At 41.5% G+C, this 26,228-nt stretch overlaps 1 protein-coding gene across 1 annotated transcript in view; it reads right to left on the minus strand.

Moving 5' to 3' along the window:
- LOC124613988 (trithorax group protein osa-like) overlaps positions 1 to 26,228 on the minus strand; it is a gene marked incomplete at its 5' end in the record, with an annotated part of 283,482 nt that overhangs the window by 95,098 nt on the left and 162,156 nt on the right. The window contains 4 exons of the mRNA XM_047142819.1: positions 2,851 to 2,922; positions 9,895 to 10,212; positions 10,297 to 10,376; positions 22,109 to 22,171. Of these exons, the coding sequence (XP_046998775.1) occupies positions 2,851 to 2,922; positions 9,895 to 10,212; positions 10,297 to 10,376; positions 22,109 to 22,171 (533 nt within the window). The remainder of the gene's footprint in view (positions 1 to 2,850; positions 2,923 to 9,894; positions 10,213 to 10,296; positions 10,377 to 22,108; positions 22,172 to 26,228) is intronic.

The raw sequence follows: 26,228 nt of genomic DNA on the forward strand, positions 1-26,228 counted from the left end.
TTAGTTTGATACTTAACTTTAATTCATTAATGATGAACGTTGCTCTTGATGGTACATGAGACACAATATTATCTGTTCAGAATACATTCTTGAAGTAATTATAGTAACTGAATATGGCGCCTTGCTAGGTCGTAGCAAATGACGTAGCTGAAGGCTGTGCTAAACTGTCGTCTCTGCAAATGAGAGCGTATGTAGACAGTGAACCAGCGCTAGCAAAGTTGGCTGTACAACTGGGGCGAGTGCTAGGGAGTCTCTCTAGACTAGACCTGCCGTGTGGCGGCACTCGGTCTGCAATCACTGATAGTGGCGACTCGCGGGTCCGTCGTATTCTAACGGACTGCGGCCGATTTAAAGGCTACCCTCTAGCAAGTGTGGTGTCTGCTGGTGACACCACAACTATTATATACTTATTATAATCTCATAGTGCCTGTATACTGTGCACTATAAAACTGTGCCATTGTAATAAGAGCTGCAACATTTGCATACATGAATCTGGGGGAAAGATATTGTGGGAGATGAGATACTATGCAGATTTGAAGACCTTCAAATGAAAAGGCTTATGTAGAAAAACACATATAGACATTTGTTGTTATGTATGAAATTCTATTATGTTTCTTAGGAAGAAAACATTCTATAGATTACTACTGAGAGGAGGGTCAGTCTCAGATTGAGCAAACAGAGGGAAGAAATCAATAATGGCAAGGAAAATTCCCAGCATTTACCATAATCAATTTAGAGAAATCAAAGAAAACCTTAATTTGGATGTCCAGATAGATTTGAACTTCATTCCTTCAGAATATGATTCAGTTTGATGACTGCTACACCATTTAACCTGGTTTCAATCTTAGAATTTACTATTGAAAGGAAAATTAAGCATGTGGTGTAACTTGGATTTTTTTCTATCTGTTGGTTATTTTCTTACACTAGATTATAGTTTTGGAGACGGTATGTGTAAAATGATGATTTGAGGCATTAAGTCTTGGTATCACAGACATATATGAAAGATATGTGAAAAATATCATTAAATACAAATAATTCCCAGGGCATGTTGTGTACATTTGAAGTGTCAGCAGATTCCATGTATTCTACACTAATTTTTATACAGTCTTCCTTGACAAATATAAACTACTCCTTACTAGGTATTATAACATAAATGCACCAGATTCAAGAACTGTGTAAAGAACTATTAAATGACATTAATGTAAATAAAATATTTTCGATGCATAATTGCACTAGAGATGAGAACTAACCATGCCATCTGCTTCTAATACCTAAAAATTATGCAGTAACTTAAAATAATCAAATAATCTTTAAGAATTATTAGATGTCTGACTATGTTCAAAGCCACCAAGCAAAATAATAAATTGAAAGACTGCTCTACAGTATATGATAAAAATTGCTTCTGGATTATCATTTATGATGGTGATCCAAAAGAACAAAATTTAATATGTCATTTACAAACTGTTTGTCTACTGAACATGCATAAGAAAAAACAAGAATTTACAAGGCACCAAAAACTTACTTTAAATTAAAACCTGCAATTATGTAATCTAGAATACCAGTATACAAAAATTATGAAGTTCAGTGTTGGTGTATGACCACGAATTCTTTCGCAGGATTTTGTGATAGATAGTGCTTTACATTATTCTGTCAACAAGTCACACAAAACGTTAAGTTTTTTTGTTGCTTTTAAAGGAATGAAATAGCAACCACCTTGTACCCTTTCAGCTAATTTGTAACTCATTTCTGGACTGTTCTCCAGGTCATGCTCTGAACTGAGGTATCAGACTTTTTTGGGAAAGCCATTTAGGTCCATCTCACAGTGTGATGTAAATCTCTTGAGTGCCATTTCTGCTCTCCTACCTTCTGGAATTCTGCAAACCTTCAAGAACTAGCATCCAGACACATGGTACTGATAAGAGTAGTTTAGCCACAGATGGTGTTGATTTTGGAGGGAGGTTTTCCACTGTGCTGAACAGTAAAATTGAAATAACTATTATGAGAGGATTATTGTTTAGAAACAACTTCAACCAAGCTTACAAGATTTTACTACCAGTGTTCTGTTGTCTGATCTATATGAGTACACCTAATGGAACACAAGGAAAGATAAGTGAAAAGTAGCTGGCATTTGTAGCTTGGCATAAGTACACAAAACATAATTTGGTGGATCAGATTGTTGTAATGAACAGAGATATAGGTTTTGGTCATGTTCTGATATGTATTGTTATGAAACTGAACCTCACCGTATGCTCTAGTAAGGTATGAAAGATTTCAAATTTAATTGAGTCTAAAAAATGATACTGGTGTTCAGTTTTACAATTATGAAACTGAAAAACTCAAAATATAGGCCTTTGTGAAATATTTAGAGTAGAAGGCACTATGAATTGTACAAAGATATTTAATTTAATAATACCATAGTCCTTAAGTTAGTGGAAACACATTTGTTCTTCAGTTATGCAGAATTCTGAAAGTAAAGCCAGCATGCTGTCCATTGCTGATGACACATTTATTAAAGTTTTTAAAAGTTGGGGTCCTTATTATGTCATACTTTATGTAGTGGCATTATATTGTAACAGGCAATAGTGTGTTACATACTATACATTGTTTAATGTGAACAAACTATATATTCCTTGCTTTCTTTTCAGTAATTATGTATTTATAATTCAAGATCAATTTCCCTATTTATCTTAACTGTGTCAAACAAGTGAAGAACACTGTCTCAAGTTGTTAAAATCATGTGGCTGTTGATTAATTTTGCAAATAATTGAATAACATTCATACAGGTACCTTTGCACCGTACATGCTTAATTTTTTTAAGTGACAAAATGTAACAATTTTTATGACACTCACTTCCAATATTAAACGATGCTGCATTAGAAGTGTGCTGCCTTCCACATGTTGGATTGTTAAAATACTGAATATCTGTATAAAAATGAAATAAGTTAATGAAAGGAAAGCAGAAGTAAAGCAGACATTACATAAAGTTTATTTGACAATCAACAAAGAACCTCATAAGTCTTCAAATTACTTTTATTTATTTTAGATCTTTTAAATATATCCTAAAGTTTGAAAAAGTGGTTGTTAACAGTATCTTAAACTTTTGTATTTGTAAAGATGAAATATTAATAACATTAACAACACTAGAATGAAATTTTCACTCTGCAGCAGAGTGCGCTGATATGAAACTTCCTGGCAGATTAAAACTGTGTGCCAGACTGAGACTCAAACTCGGGACCTTTGCCTTTCGTGGGCAAGTAGTAGAGCACTTGCTTGCGAAAGACAATGGTCCGGAGTTCAAGTCTCGGTCTGGCACACAGTTTTAATCTGCCAGGAAGTTTCATTAACAACACTAAATAATTGAGCCATCTGAATGAAGCTAGTATGTGGTTGCCTCTGAATTTCAATGAAAAATCAGATCTGTACAAGTACTTAAAGCAATAAATACTAACAAAAGTAGTGTTTTTGCTATTATATTCCTGGAAGGGATTGTGGATAAAACTTGAGGCTGTAGTTTGTTGTTAAAAATATGTAAATATTTTCAAACAGCTTAGGTTAACAGAATGGTTAATGTCACTCGCTGAGAGCAGACTAAAGCACAGTTCAGCTTTTTTAATTAACCTAAGTAATTTCCAGTGAGAAAGTTTGTAAAACCTTATTTGTTCAAACTACTTAAAAATGTGAGAATTTAACCCTACAGAAATAGTTACCAGTACAAGTGTGAAACATTTTACATCTATTGAAAACACTATTAACATTACAGCCACCTGAGCATTATTTCAGAAATCTGTTTATTATGGTACTCAAACTGGAATTTGTATTCAAAACCTAACTAATACTGTTTAGTCTATAAAAATATTTGATTTTCTACAGCATTCTTGTGTCTAGTAGTATGAGTTGTTTCTTGAAATTTTGACCAGTGTGACACATGCTATGGAGTACCAGTACCAGTGGTACTCTGAATTTTTCTCTCTTTGAATGTATTGTATAGAGTAAGAGATTTTGAGTTTCCAATACCATGCCTCAATCTCAGACTACAATTAGGAAAGGCCAATGTGTCATTAAAACAACCGTATAGTTCCTGTAAAACAAATAGTGGCAACCACTGTGTCCTTCACATACATTTCATGCTTCCGGTAATGAGAATTCGACTCCTATTTGTGGTACTATTTTTTAAGCACAACAACTTGCTGAATTTTGTATCTGATGAACTGGAAACCTCCTTTTGTGATTCTTGAAGTTTTCCCAGTGTATTTGTGTTCCAGAAAGTTTGGAGACTACAGCCGGATGACGTCGATACCCTGCTACAATATTTCAGCTTACAACGATTCAGCCGTCTCCAGGTGAACGTCTTACGCTGGAGATTACTCTTTTTTTGTGGAGGTTTCAATACAGAGTCACTGGTGGTTGATGGTCTCGCTGTCTTGGTGGATTGTAAAACTGCTCCATTTTACAATGATGTCATTCCAAAGACATCACTGGAGTGCATGTTGGAGGTGTGATGGTAGGGCTTGAAGTCCCATACCTATCCTCTTGACGGTGGAAGTTCAGGTTGCAGGCAAGAGGTAACATAACTACTAACTACATTAGGAATCAACATTGATGTTTTACGATGATCGACACCCATCGAGTGGTCATGTCAATGCTAATGCTTCACGAGTGGCCGTAACAGGGCTATCGTTAGCCATGGTCGGAACCTGAGTCCTCAAGTATGGTGCCGTAGCTGTCGAGACACTGACGAAGTAAATTAACAGGGAAAATACAAAAAGCAACAACGCGGAACCTCCTCTCGGACGTGAATTTCGACGAGTTTCCCCTTATACTCTAAGCACTGAAAACAGTGGAACAGAAGCCGCAAACAATTGGTTCCTTTCCGCAATCTAGATGACAGAAGATTGTCCCACAGATTAACATGTGAACTCGAGAAGAGGGTAAAAGAGTGAAAGCAAGTGTCGTGGGGGATTGGGTGGCAGACTTTCTGCCATGGACAAAAGACTAGTGGCAGATAGCTAACAATATCAGACAGAGGAGACCTCAGAAAAGGACGATTCGTGGCCTGGACGGGCTCCTTTATGACGCGCTCAGCCAGGTAGGCCTACAAGCTGAAACATACCAAAACGGAATGTCAACGCTCCCAACTCTGGTGGACGACAACCATCTACACCATATTGAAACCGACATCAAGATCGAATGGGAAGCAAAACACAATACTCTGACACAGTTAGTCCCCTAACTTATCACTCCATCAAAAATACCAAGTACAGCTCACCAGACAAAGACCGCATAAGCAACATGGACCTCAAGAACTTACCACGAAAGCTAGCAGTATTACTCAGAATGATTATGAACAGTTGCTTGATGCTGGGATACTTCCCTGAGCCCTGTAGAGTGTTCATAGTAGCACCCGAACCCAAGCCAGGAAAAGACCTTTCTCAACCAGAGAATTATAGACTGACAAGCTGGATAATCAAGAGGTAGGCGAATTCAGGGTGACATCACTAACGATGTCGTAAGTCCCGAGCAGTTAGGGTTTCAAGAGAACTTACTGACACAGTTGCAGTTACTACGAATCACCGAAATGGTACAGGACAATTTCAATCAAAAAAAAATGAACCATCGGAATATTTGTGGACTATGATAAGGTATGGCGTTAGAACTCAACAGTCAACTTACGCCACAATAGACCACTACATCAAGATCATCAACAGCTTCCGAGAAGAAAGTAGCCTCTAAGTTCGTATAGACGACCAAGACTCAGCAGCAAGGCCGGTCGCCGTGGGAATCACCAAAGGCTCAGTCTTATCGCCTCTGTTTATCAATGTTTATATAAACGGCGTTTCAACAGTGCCGCTAGTCTCCATCAGCTTTTTGCTGACGACACAATATTCATGCTAACTCGAAAGTAGCTCTACCGAATCATAGAAAGAATGCAGAGACAACAAGATGTCATGGAACAGTGGGCGCATGAAAATAAAATCAAAGTTAATGAGACCAAGAGGAAGGCACTCATTCTCACTAGGAGGATGCCTGTTGTCAACAACACACTCCGTTACGCAGACCAACCAATTCCCTTGGTCGCCCACGGTAAAATACTTTGGAGTCCATCTCGACAGAAAACTGCTCTATACAACGCACGTACGAGAGAAGAAGACAGCGGGACGAAGGATAGTGGGTAGCCTAATCCCATCCCTGAAGAGCAAAAACTTAAACTCATTCACGAAGCTCTAACTTAACCATGCTATGGCCGAACCCCCTCTTCTCTACACGGTTCAACGTCGCGAGGGAACAACATGTGAGTCAGGCTATAAGAATCTACAAGTGCACCATAATCTATGATTACGTTGAATCACAGGAGCTCACTGGTGAGTGAGAAACTGTGAAGTTCACCATGAACCCCGAGAAGGTACAAGTCAAGGTTACAAGGACACTCGCCAAACTAGACACCCATCGAGTGATAGTACAATAAACTGAATTCCCAGGTAGTGCTGAGCCCGCACCAAGGCTCAGATACCAAGGTCAATAGTGTTCGAACCTCAGTAACCCTAACTTACCACGACTTAGGTTAGTTACTAACCCCACATAGCCATCCAACAGGAGGAAACAGAACAGATGACAGCAGGTTCAAGGGCTATTTGAGCGCCCAAACCCTAGCTGAGTGACGCAATAAATAACATGTGAATACCTTTTACCATACCATTCCTTACAGAAATACAAATCGTCACAGACGATCAGCCTTCGGACAACATCGTGCACAAAAAAATAGTAATCTCTAGTATAAAATACTCACCTTAAGATGGTTGGAGGGTTGTCAGCCTAAATCGTAGCAGATGTTGACGTCATCCGACTGCAATCCCGAAACTTCATGGAATGGTATAGTATGAATTTCCTTGCAGGAGATTTCGTGGCAAAAGAATATAGTGCAACAGGCAGACGTGAGGGGCCGAAATATGTCAGCTGAGAATATTTAAATGAACTGATTTTGAACGAGTTCGTGAAAAAAAAATTGATATGTGACGTGTATAGGGGATGATTCCATGATGTTACAAATTTTCTGGGAAGATGGAGAAGATTAAATGTATCAATTTGAGGACAGGAACTATGGTCCGGAAATGATCGAGTCGAAAGTTGTAAGAGAAAATCGTTCTGGTACATCTGCTTGTGGAATGCATGTACCAGTAACGTTGTCACTACGAATGTAAGCAACTTTCATAGGTGGTAGTATGGATCAAAACAAGAAATATGTCTAGTTAACATGGGCTCTAAAATGCGTACTTTAATAGCTATGAGCCAAAGGCGTTACTGCAGTGGTAACACAGGTTCCTATGAGATCATCAACGTTAAGCGCTGTTGGGCTTGGCTAACACTTAGAAAGCCGGCCGTGGTGGCCGAGCGGTTCTAGGCGCTTCAGTCCGGAACCGCGCGACTGCTCCGGTCGAAGGTTCGAATCCTGCCTCGGGCATGGATGTGTGTGATGTCCTTAGGTTAGTTAGGTTTAAGTAGTTCTAAGTTCTAGGGGACTGATGACCTCAGATGTTAAGTCCCATAGTGCTCAGAGCCATTTGAACCATTTTTAACACTTAGATGGCTCAAAGCCCAGGTCTGCCGAGCGCTGTTGGCAGACGGGGTCCTCTCAGACCTTGTGAGGCCAATTGAGGAGTTACTTGACTGAGAAGTAGCGGCTCTGGTCACGAAAAATGACAACAGCCGGGAGTGGTGTTCTGTCTGAACACATGCCCCTCCATATCCGCATCCAGTGACACCTATCTGTAGAGGATGACACGGTGGTCAATGGTACCGTTCGTCCTTACGAGTCCTGTTTGGGTGGTGAGTTAACGGCTATGAACGTTTGTTCATCTTCGCTACTGTGAAACATCTCTTCTGCTGAAAAAACGCTCACAGCTCTTAAGGTACGCATTTTAGAGCCCATTCTTACTGGGAATGTTTTTCTTGTTTTGGCCCTTACTGCCACCTCTGAAAGTTACCTAACCTACACTCTTAGCAACCACCACACTCTTACATTTATTTCCCTGTCTGAGGTACCAGAAAGATTTTCATTTATAATTTTGAGTCGGTCGTTTCCAGACCAGAGTCCCGTACCTCAGAGTGATACATTTACCCTTCTCCATATTCCTTGAAAGTCTGTAACATTATCACAGAATCACTCGTACATATTATTTTATAGAGGAGCTTTGATTCTAAGGGTTTAATATGATATATTCAGTACATTTACTAAAACCATCAGTAGACAGTTCTATTGTCAACGAACGGTAATTTGATGTCTCATGTTTAGATTCAAATCTTGTCGTTTCAATGCACAACTAAATTTGGTATGATTGGCGTTATCCATCCGGGCAACTGTGACAGGTACGATGTTAAGAACAACTCTGCTCACAGCTGATAAGCCGAGATCTTCCTATCATGCCTTTCAACAGCTGCGATTACGCGGAATATAAAATAGCTATGGACCGATTTGTTGACGCGGAAACTAATACGAAATTGCAGGGCCTGTATTGTGACGTCTCCCCTGTACGGGGAAAAATTAATGGGCTGTGGTACGACACATGGACGACGGTATATGAAAGTTTGCGTGTGACCTTGGATCGGATAGCGGAAGCACTTAAAGGCGACCGCTTACTTAAAGCGGAAAATCCAGGTTCGAGTCCCAGTCCGGCACAAATTTTCATTATTGTCATTCCATTATATAGCTGCAGGTGGTCCCACATTCACAACTGCGAATACATTTAGTTTTGTGTTGATGCATCAGACACGAGATGACAGCATGCCAAACTGTGACACGGTAGATACTGATGTGATCGATATTTAGGGAGTCATCGATCGGCGCAACTGAAGCACTATCGCACAATCCAAGAAACAGTCTCATTTAGGAGTATCTACTGAGTATCTACTACCCACGCGACAACACATAGTGCCACAGAGAGACGGGCAGAATATGCATCAGAGTAGATTAAACAAACGACATTTTTATCTTTACCTCAATGTCTTTCGTTTATATAGGCTTTCCTGAATCTCATTGTATCGCACTTTGGATAAACTTTGCTTTCTCATTATACGTATGATACATTCATATCTTCTATGAGTGAGTCTTTTGACTTCTTCACGGACTGCTGCCGGTCAGTTACCCAATTTCTTAATTGTTTTCGCGATTTCTTGAAATTTAGTTACTGATCCCAATTTCCTTTGCTCTTAGATATTTTAAATACTTAGATTTTTGTTCTTACTCTTGTATTGTTCTGAAACTTTATATGGAGAATACCACACGTGGCTAAATCTGTCACCATTGTTCCATCAAAATTTTTATTTCCCTTTAACAATATAAAATACATTCTTATTCTACGGGCTATTATACTGTTTCATATAGCATTTTATATTTTTAATAATTACAGCTCTGCATTCATGACAGATCTAAATGCGTGTGAATTCCTAAGGGACCAAACTGCTGAGGTCGTCGGTCCCTAGACTTACACACTACTTAAACTAACTTATGCTAAGAACAACACACACACCCATGTTCGAGAGAGGACTCGAACCTCCGGCGGAAGGACTGCGCAATCCGTGACGTGGCGCCTCAAACCGCGCGGCCACTCCGCACGGCCATGATAGGTCTAATATCGATGCCAGTAAAAACAGTGACCCCACAACTGTACTATCGTCGTAGAATCAGCATAAAATAATGGGTTTGGAACGTTCTGTTACCTGGATTTTACATTTTTAAAGATGGTGAAATTTAAAATGAGTGTCAGCTACCAGAACCAAAATGAAGATACAAATCTAAGATGCAACATAAATATACTTTCGTCTCTGAGGGAAAGACTGAAGTGAGGGGGATAAATTCAGGAAAATGATGCAACAGTAGGAATGTGCAGACGGCAGTCCCACCTGCAGGCGCCTTGGAGTACAGCTCCTCGGTGAACTTGTGTGCCTTCTTGACGAGCGCCGGTGGTCCTGCAACGGCGGCTGCGGCAACTGCAGCAGCAGCTGCTGCAGCGGCCGCAGTCCCCGGGGCTGGAACGGGGGGTGGCGGGTGATGGGTGCCCGTTCCGGGGGCGGCAACAGTCAGGGGGCAGCTGGACAGCGTGGCTCGATGGTGCGCGAGGAAGGAGGAACCGTCGGTGTGACCGGGACCGTCGTAGGCGGGGGCCGGGCAAGAGGACGAACCACTGCCCTCGAACTTGACAGCGGCGGCGGCAGCGGCGGCTGCGGCAGCAGCGGCAGCCGCCGCGGCTGCTGCCGCCTTGTGTTGGTCTGCCGCCGCCGCCCCGCCGCCTCCGCCGCAGACGCCGGCCACCGCTGCAGACGACGAGGACGAAGACTCGAGCACGCGCAGCTTGTTGCGGTTGGCGATGGGGCAGCCCGACGCGCTGCAACAGACGGCCGGCCGGTGTCCCTCAAGAGAGCTTCCTCGGCGCGGCGGCTCTCCTCAGCACCACGGCACGGGCTGCTGGGCGAGCCAGTCCCCGGCGGCGGCGGCCCCTGCAGCGGCGCCTACCCCACAGCTGCCGTCCGCCGCGCCCGGCCCTGTCGGGGGGCCCGTCGGGCAGCACAGTGCAGTCAGAGGGGTAGGCGCGGCGCAGGCGCCGCTGCCGGGACCGGAGCCGCCGGAGAGCTTCGCCGCCGAGCTGCGGCTGCCCAGCAGCTTGTTGCTTTTCGCGATCGGACAGCCCGACATCCTGCAACGGACGACCGGCCGGCCGGCGTCCCTCCTCAACACCAACATCCCCACCTCCCTCCCCCTCCCATTCATTCTCTCACATTTTCTCACTCCTCTTTCCTCTCTCACTCTCTCTCTTTCTCCCTGTCTCTCTTCTGGGACGCCCGGCCTCTCATATGGCGTCTGCAGGCGCGCATCAGCACGCCGAAATCGAGCGCAAGTGTTTCCTTCTTACTTGTCACCCATATGTCATTGACACCAGCTTCTCGTTATTGTTGCGTTCAGCTGCTCAGCAATTTGCTGATCCTGTCAATTAGCAAAACGGGTAACTTTGGTTCAGTTGCTTTTCTATGGTGACACCTTTTCGGTGTACCGTTTATAGGAATGTTTTTTTCTCAGATCTGCCTGCTGTCGAGTGGACGAAGATATGATGCCACTGAAACAGACAGAATCCACGTTTTCTGATTAGGCAATTTAAGATGCACTATGGAGCTGCTGTAAAGTATTCGGCTAGAAGTCCAGTCTCGCATAACAATGCTGATTTCCAGCCACTGAAGATCTTTGAGTTACTGTTCAGTTTACAGAACTGATCGTGAAAGATAGCTTTAAAAGTAAAATAACACAGAGAACCATTTGTTAAACTCTAGTACGAGGGTTGCCACCCTGTTTTATCGCCCCAATTCATGCATCAAGAATCACTTGCGCTCGCTTCTACAAAGTAATAACAAGAGTTAACTTGTAAAAAAATGGTATTTGATTACAAATTTAATTACTATGAAACCAAATGGTTTAGAAGTAGCAGTTGTCATTTACAATATTGCCCATTCCATAGCTCATATTATGTTACCACATGTAGTATCTTCAATAGCACACACTTAGCTTACTGCTTATGTGCTTCGTCATTAGCAAAATTATCTTAGGTTTCAGGAAGTCCAAATTCATTATTTCATTCTCTTAGTAGCAGTACAACCGTATTTCTCAAATTCTCAGTTGTGCAAATTCGATCTTAGAAAACTTAGTTTGACACTTTAAGGTTCACGAACAATCTGAATGTGTCTTCTTGCTGTTGCTCCTTCGTCAGGGAAAATGACATAACAAATTTTTAACAAATGTTTTTGACAACTGAGGTATTTTTTACATGTGTATTTCGTGTTCAAATGTTATCGTAAATCGTGTTTATTGTTTTCAGTCGCAGTTACATGTTGCGTGTTTCGTTTAATTTAGTTACGGGTTTTTCTGTGTTCGGTATCAAGAGTTCGTTATGTTGGTTAAGTCATGCAGAGAATTTAGCACAACATGGAGAATTTGTTACACTGGAAGACTCTCACAAGCATGGTAGGTCTTGAGAAGAAGAATTGTGGAATAATATAGGACATTTGGATCTTTGGGCGAGTATTCGTTACGAATATCAGTATTGCGTTTTAGATAATACTAAGTAGAGAAAAAAATCTGGATCGAGAACTTAAACATGGAATATAATAACGACGAATCGACAAAGTGAACTAGAAACTGTAATAAGAGAAATGAAGAGGTATAACACTCATTGGGAAGGAGAACTTGAACATGAAAACTATAAAGTAACATTCAAAGAGGAGAGAAAAAACAAATTGTGTTGGATTAATATATTTGATTGAGAACATAACGAAAGTTAAACTGTTGGATGAAGTGTAATAGCAATGAAGATGCTGATCGTCCCTGTGGATATTTTGATCATTCAAGGTTACATGCAAAAATATAATACAGAGGAAGAGAAAAAAATGAAACCCATGAGCAAATACCGGAAATCTGAAGAAAGTGGTAAGGGTCGGGTAAAGATTATAATGATACAGGGTAGCAGGGAAAGGTAAATAGAATAATGTAATTGAAGAATATGGATTTGGGAAATAAAGCAACAGGAGTGAAAAGCCAGAAGCCTTCTGTGATTGCTCTGATCTCTGGATTACAAATACTTGTTTTAACAACCACTATCGAAGACTACGTGCATGGATACCTCCTGAAACAGTTCTGTATTCGTGTTACATTTTACTAAAACCAGTAACAGATTCATAAACAGTTTCAAAATGACGATAAACGTCCCTTGAGCAGAGGCTGGTACAGCTCATAACTTTCTGGCGGCAGACGTTTAACAAAGCAGAAGCATATTAAAAAAACAACCTCGTAAGTGGAAAAAAACTCATAAGTGGTTAAATTTAACACTGAAGGATTTAAGACCTGCTCTCAAGCTGTTGAAGAGGAACATTATTAAAAATAAAATTCTGAAAACTTTAGAAGAAAAGGCTGGAGTAGAAAAGGAGGGAAAGGAATGAACGTAGAAAATGGAAGAATGAACATGCTATAGAAGTGGTAAGTAATATTGTAGAAAACTGAATAATGAGCTAGGAAGATTAAATGATAAAGCTAGATAGGAAGAAGACGATAATTCAGTGTGATGAAGTTGAGAAGCTGTAAATGTAAAGTAAATCAGAAGCAGTGTAGACAACAGGTCGGTATTTAACAAACAAAGATGCAAGGAAAGTCAGCAAACAGTGTGCATAGAAGAGACCAAACAAGTGTGAAAGGAGTATGTTTGACACACAAGCTGATCACACACGACTAAGATTAGATTAAGAATTGGAGTATGACAGAATGGACTGTGGACCGATATGAGATGTCAAGTGAAGAGAAACATTAAGGATCCTAGAAATAGGAAAGCAGTGACTGTGATAAAATAACATCTAAACCCCAAAGACCATGAGAAATACAGTAATATCCAGACGAAACTTATTAAACCACTACAGGACACTTAATTTCAAATATGACAAATTACGAAGACCATGTCTCTTGTTCAGAAGATCAGATAAACATAGAGGAAACCATGGGAGAGGATCAGTTTGGATTCAGAAAAGGTATGTTTCAGGCTGATAGAACTCAGAATGCTAGAAGTTAACATGAATACGTACAATTGTTTTGTTGACTGGTAAAAGGCGTTGAATAGAATAGAATGGAATGGAATGGAGCATACCTCTGAAGACCTTAAAGGATATTGGTGTAGACTAGAAGGTGAGAAGACTGATAAATGGACTACACAAGACAGAAAATCTAATAATGACTGGCGATGAGGAAACAAGTGAGTGTTAGGCAATGTTGTTTCTTGTCACCGGCGATTCTCATTATTTATGCTAAGAAACTAAAAGACAAAATAGTAGAAAATCCAGACGGCATAATAGGAGGTCGAGAGAGGATAAAGACAATTAAGTATGCAGATGACTAAGTTGTGTTGGGTAAGTCTGAAAAAGAACAATTTATGACGAAGATAATCGTAAAAGTGGGAAAAGAGTGTGAAATGAGGGTAAATACAGAAAAAACAAAAATTGATAAAAATCAACAAACAGGAAAATTTCTTCAAAATATCATTGGAAGGAAAGACCTTGTAAGAAGTAATGTCTTTTAGGTACTTAGGAATTTTGATGACAGAAAATTGAAGTTAATGAAGAAAAAAAAATAGAATATTTGTTAATAAAAGACTTTTAACGAGTTAAAAGGTTAGTTGATAGCAAAAAGAATTCCCGTAGAATTAAGAAAGAGATTCCCTGAGTGCTTCGCAGAGAACGTATTATTGTATAGCAGCGAATCATGGACAACAAAAATGAAAGAGGAAAACTGGTTGGATAGTTTCGAAATGTGGTCACGGAGAAAAATTTTGAAATTGAAGAAGACTGACAGAATGACGAATGAAGAAGTACTTCCAAGGGTGTTAATAACTTATTTCAGGGGGTGTTGTATTTGTCTCTAAGACATTAACTAATTGTTAATAGCACGGAAAACAATGACAGGAAGCTTTACCAAACTTAGTTCAGCTAGTCTGTCTTCTTCTATAATAATTAAGAGTATTTAACTATGTCATTAGTGCCATTATATTTTAGATACTGTCTACAATATATTTCCAAGATAGCTGTAAAAAGCTACGCACACCGTGGAGTATGTTGTTGAAAGGTTATGGTAGTAAACATGCAAACATAAAGTGCAAATAAAGCAGCAGTCAGTTAACTCTTGCTTTGAACATTAATTTTATTTATCTCTATCGATGTGCGTGAAATGGTATACTAAGGTTGTACATAAAACTACAATATTAAATGGAAGTATCTAAACTAATTACATCTGTGCCACAAACGTAGTACGCTGGCAGTCACGCACTGAAGGCAATAATTACCGGAAAACTATCACGATGATCCACTTCATTCAAATTTCAGACCGCATAGTACTGACTTTTTCCCCTTAACGGTATGTTTCTTCCTGGGGATGAACATTTTTTGTTTTAAAAACGCCTTGCCGTCAAGTATATTATTCTTGCTGTTCTCTTCATGAAATACTATCCTCCTGACGGTAGGTAGGTTATAATCGTATATCTGAGACACTATTTATTCTCTATCAAGTCTGAAAAAAAATCATTACTTTCCCAAAATATGCAACTCCTCCTTTTTCCTATTCCTGTCCCGTTCTGTGCGGGGTCAAATATGTTAATTTGGATTTTGCAATGTTTTTGGTAGAGGGTTGCTGGATGTCCTTCCATTCGCCACCCCTTACCCACCAGAGATGTAATTTGTGTACCCCATCTGTGTGCGTCTTGTGTTAACCTACGTGAAAATGTTAGAGCGCTTGTGAAGTGTTTGCGAAACGTTTAACTGAAGCGGGACATGGGTATAAGCCCGGTCTAAAACGTAGTTGGATGTGGAAAAGTGCATAAAAGCAATACATAGGCTGGCCGGCACACTGGCCCGAGTCGTTAATCAGCCCTGTGGCTCACATCTGGAGCCGGCACGCCTCCCCGTAACCAGGAAGCGGAGTGCTAACGCGTGCGGCTGTCTATGTGTTATCTCAAAAACAAAACAACTGTAGTGCCTGTTGACTGAGTGGCAACTGTCATGTATATCCTTTCTTCCAAAAGTTGAATGAAGCAAACCTGAAGGCTTAATTCGATGTATTCGAGCTGTTCAGACAGTACCCCCGACAATTCCAACACAGTATCTTATCACTTTCGAAATACTAAGCTGATGTCGCCGTAAAGGATTGCTTGTCAGGAGCTAGCTAGACGACGACTGTACTGAACTGGTGCGGATGTCATATTATTAGTTTTGCTCCCTATAAAGCTGGAGCAACCGTCATATTACCAGATTCATTACAGCGTATCATATCGAGTAGTACATGTTACCTCGGTTTACATTTTTTTAACATACACAGGCCGATATTTTGTGTTATTTTTCCTTACACTTTTCAGAGTTCAAACTAAAGACACTAGTTCGACATTTTCCCCTTAAGAGAGATGTTACTCCAAAAAATATTACCTAGATCGTTACCAAAGCTTTGCAAAATTGGTTTATGTGTCTACCAGCTAAGGCCAATGAATGTCGACAGTTAAGACGGCGTGTGTACCGAGGCGAGAAAGGAAAAAGTTCAATGACTAATCTTCTGGCAAACGCAGTAATGTTTGTGTATTCTCCAATATTCGATATGCGTATAAACAGCAGCACACTCCATCCAGGAGGTCAGTTACTTTCTGCCAGTACGTTGGCGTTCATAACAGACGTGCATTCAGTGACAAGTTTTGTTCTTCATTGACGACCCTGCTTTCGAATCTGAACTTGAGCATGATTACGACGTCTCAGTATCGATTTGCATTCCATTTCTTTTCTCTTCTAGCTGAGCTTGGTCAAGAATAGAGGATGGAACAGGCCACAGTCATGCTAAATTAGTCACATTGTTCTAAACAGCAATTGTAATGTGCTTGAGAATCTCTTCGTTCGTAATTAATTTTCATGCTTTTACTTGAAAGAAGATGTACTGCAACGATAAATCGGTATACAACATTTCAGAAAAAATGCATGATATGAAAAGTGGGGGTCAGGTAAAAATTTGACGGTCATGCAACATTTATCGCAAAAGTGACGTGGAAATGCTTGGTTTCGACTCATCTGCATAGCAGTTTTCACCAAGTTCGCAAGTTCGATATCCATATTGTACACTTCGCTGCTTGTAAGCAAGTATGCTAGTTTTATTTTGCTGTGTTTCATGTTTTCGACAGAAGAATACGCTGATTTAATGTGGGCTTAAGTATGAAGCATGTTGATGGGAACATAAAATGAAAACGTCCCATTAAATGATGAAATTTCCGAGGTATCTTGTGAAACCAAACGTATCATGTGGTTATAATTAAACTTTCCCTATTTAACACGTTACAACACGAAAACTAACTACCGTACGAGTACCAAACTGGATTGCATAACTGTCAATGACATGGGGAAGAGAAATAATGCAGAATCGGTACAAATGAAACACTACGCTGCTACGGTACGTCATACCATTACATACCGGTACCATTACTGGTCACGAAAGGGGCTCAATATGGCGTCCATCTGTGTCCAGATGAGTCTGAAAGCGCAGGATTGCATTATGCACATCGCAGAACGAAGCATGTCCGTAGGTATCCTGACTAGCTCTCTTGATATGCTGCGCTTCTGATCAGCACAGGGGTGAATGTTCCATGTGTGAATATTGCCCTGGAGGAGGGTCATGTTAAGTACACGCACGTATCAAAGAATGGGGGTGGAGGTGAAAAAGACGTGCGTGAAAACCAGACTTTATTCATCCATTGTTTGAGAATGAGAGCACTTACTGACTTTTAAGGAAGTTTACACAATTTCAAACCTTTACAAATCTTTTTTTGCTCTGACAACCCCCACAAAATGATGAAAGAAAAAAAAGTTTTAGCGTACTACGTTTTCGCTCTTCATGCGGAAAACTGCCACATTAGGCATGAAGTTTTAATTGATTACTTCTATACTACCAACTGTATCCACGCCACATTTTGCAGACAATATTCACATATACCACTGAATGTAGCTGCAAAATTATATTATTGTACAACACATAGTTCAGGAGATATGACATCGTAAACACTGAGATGCCTGGAAAACTGCAGCATCATGTTTAAATTTATTACTGCTTTTTTACTAAATCTATTCGCAACGCACTTCTCAGACAATATTCACACATAAAAGTGAATGTAGCTGCAAACATATATCACGATATGACACGTATTTCAAAAGATAAGCCGTCTTAAAGTTTGAGCTGCGTGAAAACGAAACTGCGGGGCGAAATTCACTACAGATACAGATGAAATATGTGTACAAATATGTGTGCGTGAGCTAAATATCTGTGAAAGATACGTGACATGTGCATACTCTGCCAAATCTATGGGTAGAAGGGTCCACGTACGCTCCTGGATCAATTTTCATCCAGACTCTGTACACATATTACTTACTATTTGTAAAGAAACACTGGTGTGGTAAGAACCATCAGCCTGCTATTGGGGTGGATGTGATAACTTGCTGATGGTGAGAGAAGGTGGGTACGAGAAGTGGACAGAAAGAGGGTTAGGAGGAGATGGATACAGTTGAGGGGAGGCGGTGACAGACAGGGGCAGAGGAAATGTAGAGAGGAAGGGAAGAGCATGAGATGGACGGATAGAGAGGAGGAGGAGATGGACAGAGAGTGGGGAATGAGGAGAGTGACAAAGAGAGGGGAAGGAGAAGGTGGTTAGAGGGAGGAGAGAAGTGGAGCTTGACTTAGAGGAGGGGGTGAGGAGGTGAAATCAGAGGGGTAATGAGGAGATGTACTTAGAGGGGGATGGAAATGTCGGACATAGAGAGGAGGACGAGGAGGAAGAAAAGGAGGAGGAGGAGGAGGAGCAAATGGACAGAAAGAGGGGTAGGAGTAGATGGACATGGAGTAGGGTAGAAGGAGATAGAGAAATATTGGTTAGGGGGAGGGGGGACTAGGTGATGGGGAGAAGGGGAAGGAGGAGATGGATTAACAGAAGAATGGAGTAAATGCACCTAGGCAACGCTGGATGCTCAGCTAGTACTTATATATAAAAAAAGGAAACTGGGGAGCAAGTTCTGCATTATTCAGTTATAATCAGTAATATAATTTGGAACACGCAACAGGCATTAAGATAGGTAATGGTACTCAAGTGACGCGATATGGGTCTGATGAACCTATTAGTTCTCTTTGTAAGTAAACGTATATTAGATTATGGTTTAATGGAAGCATTTTATGAAGATAAAGGTTATGAGATGAAGGTTATACGTTTATCAACTTGCGCACCGTTGTTGCCTGGAATGGCGGCCAGCGCTAGCACTGTTTCGCCCTCACTAACCACCGTCGGCACGTCTTCCTAGTTTTAAAGCAGTCAGTGTTTACTTTGTATACCAGCCGTACCATGTACGAAGTAGTGCCGTAACAAAACCCTACCTTGAGAAATAGGAAATATTCTGTGCGTAATAACTTTTTATTAAGATAACTTAAATTTACCCATGTTGAAAAATATACGATTAATATAGGTTGTAAACTGTCTTTTGTGACTATTATGAAGGTCTTATGTAGACCATTAGCCGTTCGCTTTATTTCAGAGCATCTTCAGTGGTCAGATTTTTTAATTCCTACCAATCACTGACCACTGATAATGCTTCGAAATAGAGCGAAACGCGTTTGGTCTAAATAAGACTATGTTACAGTCGCAAAAGGCGTATATAACCTTAATTACTTTTATAACAGCAACTGCTGTAAAACGAGGACTAAAAGCAAAAAAGACAACCAAAAATATTTTCAATGATTTTAGCACTTTTTAAAATTCAGGCCGTAGATTTCATAATATTCAATATATTTTGTAAAATTTGATATTTTTAACAGATGAACATTAATTATGTTTTCCCAATAGCTGCGATTTCCCAGATTTCACTATCAATAAAAAGGCGTTTTAGGAGGCAAGGAGACCATAATATGCGCTGAGAGTACGTTATCAAAAAATGGTTCAAATGGCTCTGAGCACTATGGGACTCAACTGCTGAGGTCATTAGTCCCCTAGAACTTAGAACTAGTTAAACCTAACTAACCTAAGGACATCACAAACATCCATGCCTGAGGCAGGATTCGAACCTGCGACCGTAGCGGTCTTGCGGTTCCAGACTGCAGTGCCTTTAACCGCACGGCCACTTCGGCCGGCAGTACGTTATCCGTGTGATTTGCCAACACTATTTTTTTTTCTCGAACTGTAATTTTAAAGCTTGGAAAAATAAAAGAGACTTAATCGTTTTTTTAGGATACAATTGTCCAAGATGATCACTCAGTCTATGAGGCTTCATAGCTTCATTTGCAAATGTCTTTTCATAAATGTGGCACAAGAGGCAAGGGAAGGAATTCATATTTAAAGAACTCATTTGAATATTGGCGGCAATTATTTTTCTTAGCTATTCAGAGAAAACTGGTTATGCCACTGATTATACACGACATACTTTCACTGTGCTGAACGGAATACAATCGCTTCATACAAAGACATACAAGCAGCTTCACCAGTCTCCATATTGACGCTCCGTTGCTGCTGGCCCATGCTGACTCGGTTCCTACATTTCTCTTGAAGCTTTTTGTATTCATGCCCACGTGTTGACTCTTAGACGTTTATTACACTTGCCGATATCAATGCAGCTTTTGGAAGTTAAAATATTCTTGCAAAACAAAATTGTATTTTATGTCATTTTGGTATTTATACTTTTGATAAGTTGTTCTGATCTCATTTTTGAAGTGACTGACAATCTAAAAAAGCCCCCGTGTCGTTGTAGTGCCCCAACACGCCTCTTTTGCTTCTATCGCCCCTCGAGGAGTGAAAACGCCTCCAACTGGACGACAACTTCCAAATTGACGACCAATACTCTAACGTAAGGCACCTCGACATAGGGATGATACTGCAAGAACTGTTGAATTTGTAGACAGTCGGAATATTTAAAACACTACGGCGACATTCTGCGGGGATAATTTCGAGGCACTAAGACTCGCAGGAGATGGTGCAAGCATTTTACTCGCTATATCGTGTTATTCGTGTAAACATGCTTAAGACTGAAGAGAGACTAAAAGATTTATGAAGGCATAAAGCAGCACTTATTCCCATTGCCAATTTACAGATTAAATTTGAAAGGAGCCAAAAACGTAAGTACGAAACTGTTGGGGCACGCATCTATTCCGTGGTTTCTGAAGTACAGATTACACGGAAATGATAATTTGAAACGCAGCACCTACCCGTGTACCCGGAGATAGAAATTTTCTAGCACTGTTTCGTTCCGTTTCGCGATACATCGATCAGTAAATTTTCATTTGAAGAGAAAAGCCAAAAGAAGTCAACATAAAATATTATTGCACAGTATGACTTTGGCTGATGTAGTGAATAGTGTTCATTGGTGTTTAGAGTATCGTTCACCTTTCTCTCTGAATAATTTAGTCTTTTATTTCAGTGCGGAAATGAGCGTGGCCGGATGAAGGTGGACTGGAATAAATCCCTTCAACAACGGGGTCATTAGTGAAGCGTCAGTTCAGCACTGTCGAGTTTATTTTATACTCATGCGAAGACCCTTACTTCATACACAATTCAGGTAAATTCCATTTTCTTAGATAAGCTACTGCTAAATAGTGTATTCTAATTTACTTGTGAATGAAGGTGTCTGTTACCTTTTATTACTTAAAGTTTGTTGGTGTTACCGATTATCCTGAACGTATGCAGTACGTTTTGCTTTAGCAGCGTTTTATAATAATAAGTGTCTATAATTATATCGACAAAAAGACAGAAAAGTGGAAGCACAATTTGTGCAATGACGTTAGATATTCTGCTTTGCACTATACAGCATATCTGTATATCTACAATGGAAAGTATAGTATAATGACAACTTTATCAGTACTTTCGGCAATATTGCTTATTAAACACAACTTGTAACTCGGTTTTGAAGAAAACAGCGTTACTCCATTATAGCTTATTGTGAAAGTGCTATTCTGTGACTTGTGACTCCATTATAGCTTATTGTGAAAGTGCTATTCTGTGACTTGTGACTCCATTATAGCTTATTGTGAAAGTGCTATTCTGTGACTTGTGACTCCATTATAGCTTATTGTGAAAGTGCTATTCTGTGACTTGTGACTCCATTATAGCTTATTGTGAAAGTGCTATTCTGTGACTATCTGCCTTCACATAGTTTTGTATCACGCATCTGAAAAAAATTAGAAGTACTGTCCAAAATAAGTCTAGGCAAAGGGTTGGAAGATACACTTAAAAGTGGTCTTGTTTGTTAGACTATTGTAGATGGAATATAAAGTAACCAGTAAATTCGAAACAGACTAGCCTGATATTACTCTTTGGAAATTCAAGAACATAATGCTCTCTTACTGGATGTTATTCTTGTTGAAATGCGGCTGAGGAAATCTGGAGCCGGATGGTGATATTCATACCTCCTTTCTAATTAATTTTACTACCAAGTAAAGTGCCAGACGGCCTCTATGCGGACGGAATGGTTCCTCGGATCCGGCTGCTGTTGCTCCGCAGACTGCCAGCCTACCACGTAGCCGCTGCTCTTGCTGACCACTTACCTCCTGTGCGACAGGAACTTGCCGGTGGCGTGTCCGGAGCCGTCGCAGCCGGGGATGGGGCACCTGCGGCAACACACAAGCAGTCGCTTTGTAGCTAGCACAATGGCAGGCGCGCGCCTTTGTCCCTGTCGCCGGCCGCGCAACTCTTACATACGCACAGAACAGAACAGAGAGGAGAGAGGCTCAGTGCGATTGTCCAGCCGTGCGGCCGGCCGCAGATACAATGAACTTGAGGCCGCGCTGACGCAGGGACAACGGGCGCTGCGGGCGGTCGGCTGACAAGCGGGTCCAGCCTGATAAAGAGGCAGCGCCCCTCTCGGCCGCGCCCGCATCTACACGCATCTCGAGGAAATTGGCATCTCGCGCGTGCATGACGCCGTCCTTCCGACCCCTGCGATAGCAGCTCCAGGGGGAGCGAAAAGAAAGCAGCAGCACACTACCTGCCATACAACGAAAACTGACACTGAAAAACCAAAGAAGAGATTTTTTCCCTTTTTTGTATTTCGTTTCCATTGCCTGAAACAGTTTCTCCTCAGCCAAAGTCGGACTGGTAATGGCCAGAAAGAACTACAGCTGCCATTAGGGGTAGAGACTCACTCATGCACAGCTTCCACGTTAGAGGTGCGATAACTGTAACTCCTATGTAACTAAAAATAAGCATACCTGTCCAATGCAGGTAATTGATATCTGATTTATATTCCATGTGGCATCCTAAAAACAGACGTTTTCAATTGTTTCATGAAGGGGTCGTCTCCAGTAAGCTCTGACCTCTGTTAAAACTGGACACACAGCGGCACTCGATTAATACAAGGATCACTTGACATATCACTTACATGACCTCTCTCTCTCTCTCTCTCTCTCTCTCTCTCTCTCTCTCACACACACACACACACACACACACACACACACACACACACACACACACATACATAGCCAAACAAACTAGTAAACAACAACGGCACTGAAAAAAACCATCGTGTCTTCTTATTGTTACGTCACAATCTCTTGTCGCCCACCAGAGAGCTGTAAGGTTCTAGACAAAAAAAGAAAAGGTTTTGAACTACACTGATACAGCAGAAATCGATAAATCTGTTTCGACACTGATTCAGCCGAGTTAGCAACTCCTTCCACATTATATTGTAGAATGATATTCCTTAACATGCATCTCAAAGCAGTATCGAGATCGGAATGCTGGAGAGCTTTCGTGGAAATTTGGAAGGTAGAACACGAGCTACTGGTGAAACTAAATATATCAGGGTGGGTCGTGAGTCGTGCTTGGATAGCTCAATCGGCAGAGAACTAGTCCGCGAAAGGCAAAGGTCCAAGTTTTGAATCCCGGCCCTGCACACACTTGCAGCAAGTCTTAGATTAGCGCACACTCCACTGTAGAGTGAAAGTTCATTCTAGAAAGTAACAGATTCGTTAAACTGCATCGTATTAATTATGAGAGTATTATGCAGGTTCTTGCAAATACATAATTAGAAACACGAACATTAATTTGGTAACAGAGCGATACCACACGAGAACTCTTTAAATAGTCCCAATATAGCCGATTAACCGAACACATTTTCATGAGTCGACGATTTTATGTCACCTACTGACTTTGCATTTACGGGAAATTACGCCTTATGAGGATCACATCGCAAGTAAGATTAATCTGGCATTCCCTTACAAAGTTATTAGCATGATAAAAATCGTCTGTAAGTTTTCGGTTAGTAACAGAAGTCAATAACTGTGTCCATTAGAAATTTATTTGTTATCTGCAGTCGACTATATGGATTATTTCTCAATAACAATAAATAAATTCTTGAAGTGAAACATAAAAAACACACACACACACACACACACACACACACTCACACCGCTACCTGAGTAAAAAAATGAAACATCCAAAAAGGGAGACGGAAACGAAATGAACCCTCACAGGTTGAGAGGAGATGTGTTGTTATAGCCCTGATTTGAAAATCGAGTCAAATTCACAAAGAACATTACAGCATGAGCCCACTTTCCTCACTGACGTTGCATCCCCTATGGCCTGGATGAATGCACTGATTCGTTTGGTAAAGGTGTCATAAAACCGTTGGCGTCGTCTCCTGAGACGCACTAGCTCGCTGCCGGCCTCTGTGGCCGAGCGGTTCTAGGCGCTTCAGACGGGAACCGCGCTGCTGCTGCTGCGGTCGCAGGTTCGAATCCTGCCTCGGGCATGGATGTGTGTGATGTCCTTAGGTTAGTTAGGTTTAAGCAGTTCTAAGTCTAGGGGATGGTTCAAATGGCTCTGAGCACTATGGGACTTAACATCTATGGTCATCAGTCCCCTAGAACTTAGAACTACTTAAACCTAACTAACCTAAGGACATCACACAAACACCCAGCCATCACGAGGCAGAGAAAATCCCTGACCCCGCCGGGAATCGAACCCGGGAACCCGGGCGTGGGAAGCGAGAACGCTACCGCACGACCACGAGATGCGGGCATGAGTCTAGGGGACTGATGACCTCAGATGTTAAGTCCCATAGTGCTTAGAGCCATTTTCACTAGCTCGCTCACAACTGTTGTAACTCGTTCTTAATATCCTGGGTACTGGCATTGAGACAGTGTTTATGTCCGAGCTGGTCCCACACATCTTACTTCGGGGTCAGATCTGTGGATCTTGTTGGCCATGGAGGTACCTCCATAAGATGTAGACAGTTCATAGACACATATGCCATGTGTGGACGAGCGTTGTCCTGTTGAAAAATAGCACAACGATGCTGTCGCATGAGAGGTAACACATGAAGATACAGTGTACCCGTGGCGTGCCGTTGTGTCGTCAGAGTTGCCTCTAACAGTACGAGACGTGATTTGAAGTCATACCCGATGACTTCCCAACACCATGACGCCCTGAAGAACACCGCTATGCTTCTGCAGCTCGGCACCATACCCGCCGACGATGGTCATATAGGGCAGTGCAGAACGGCTAATCATCGCTAAACACAGTGCGATGGCATTCATCAACAGTTCATGTTTTCTGGCCATGGCACGGCTCCAAATGCAGCCGTTTGAGTTTTGGTGATGCCTGCAGCCAACAGATGGGACGATAATTCTTTAGTCTTCTCTGGCCAATGGCGCAGGATTATACAGAATGTTGCAGGGCGTGCATTATTATTCTCGGATGTCGAGCGCTAATGTGAAGTGGTAGTGATATTTGTGGTGTATAACATGGCGATCCTCCCTTGTGGTGATCAGACGTGTTCTGCTGCAACTTTGACGACGACATACCCACGCAGTCCTCCATCGTGACAGTGTCGCATCTGTATGCCTCATAAATGTTGGTATTACGTGAACCGACCGAATGGAGACCACGACGAGGCCCTTTTAAGTTCTTCTAAGTGTTGCTAATACGGCCTCACACGAGTACACGGCATTTCCAGGTCCTTCACAAAAAAATGGTTCAAATGGCTGTGAGCACTATGGAACTTAACATCTGAGATCATCAGTCCCCTAGAACTTAGAACTACATAAACCTCACTAACCTAAGGACATCACACACATCCATGCCCGAGGCAGGATTCGAAGCTGCGACCGTAGCGGTCGCGCGGTGCCAGACTGTAGCGCCTAGAACCGCTCGTCCACCGCGGCCGGCATCTTCATTGGGTTCGATGTATTTGCAAAGAGGTTGAAGTGTCAGTGAGGTGTCATCAGTGTCAAAAATTGAAATTGTCAATAATGTCGTCCTGTAGTCCATCGCACTTTGAACAGTCGATTTCGGCTGCGAAATGTGTGGGAATCAATGCCTCAGGTGAAGGGGTGGTTTCACTGACGACCTTTATGCCACCCCCTGAGGCTTTTACGTGTCTATCCTGAGCGGCTGTGTGTGTAAATGGTTTCCTCGGCCACTCATATGAAAACCGCATGGTTACAACGCTGGGGGTCGTGGTTGTGGCCTACATCGCGGAGGTGTCAAAAGGAGGGGTGAGATGTGTGTGCGTCGATATTCCCACTGTGTGACATATCCACGGTGGCATTGGGCAGAATTCTGGCAAAATTTGGTGCCAGTGTGACATCATTAACCCATTTTACACAATACATGAACCTCTGAGCTCTGGCATTTTTTTCACGTGTGTAGACTCCTTGCTGTCTG

This window comes from Schistocerca americana, chromosome 1 (assembly GCF_021461395.2).
Source record: "Schistocerca americana isolate TAMUIC-IGC-003095 chromosome 1, iqSchAmer2.1, whole genome shotgun sequence".
Taxonomy (NCBI): Eukaryota; Metazoa; Arthropoda; class Insecta; order Orthoptera; family Acrididae; genus Schistocerca; species Schistocerca americana.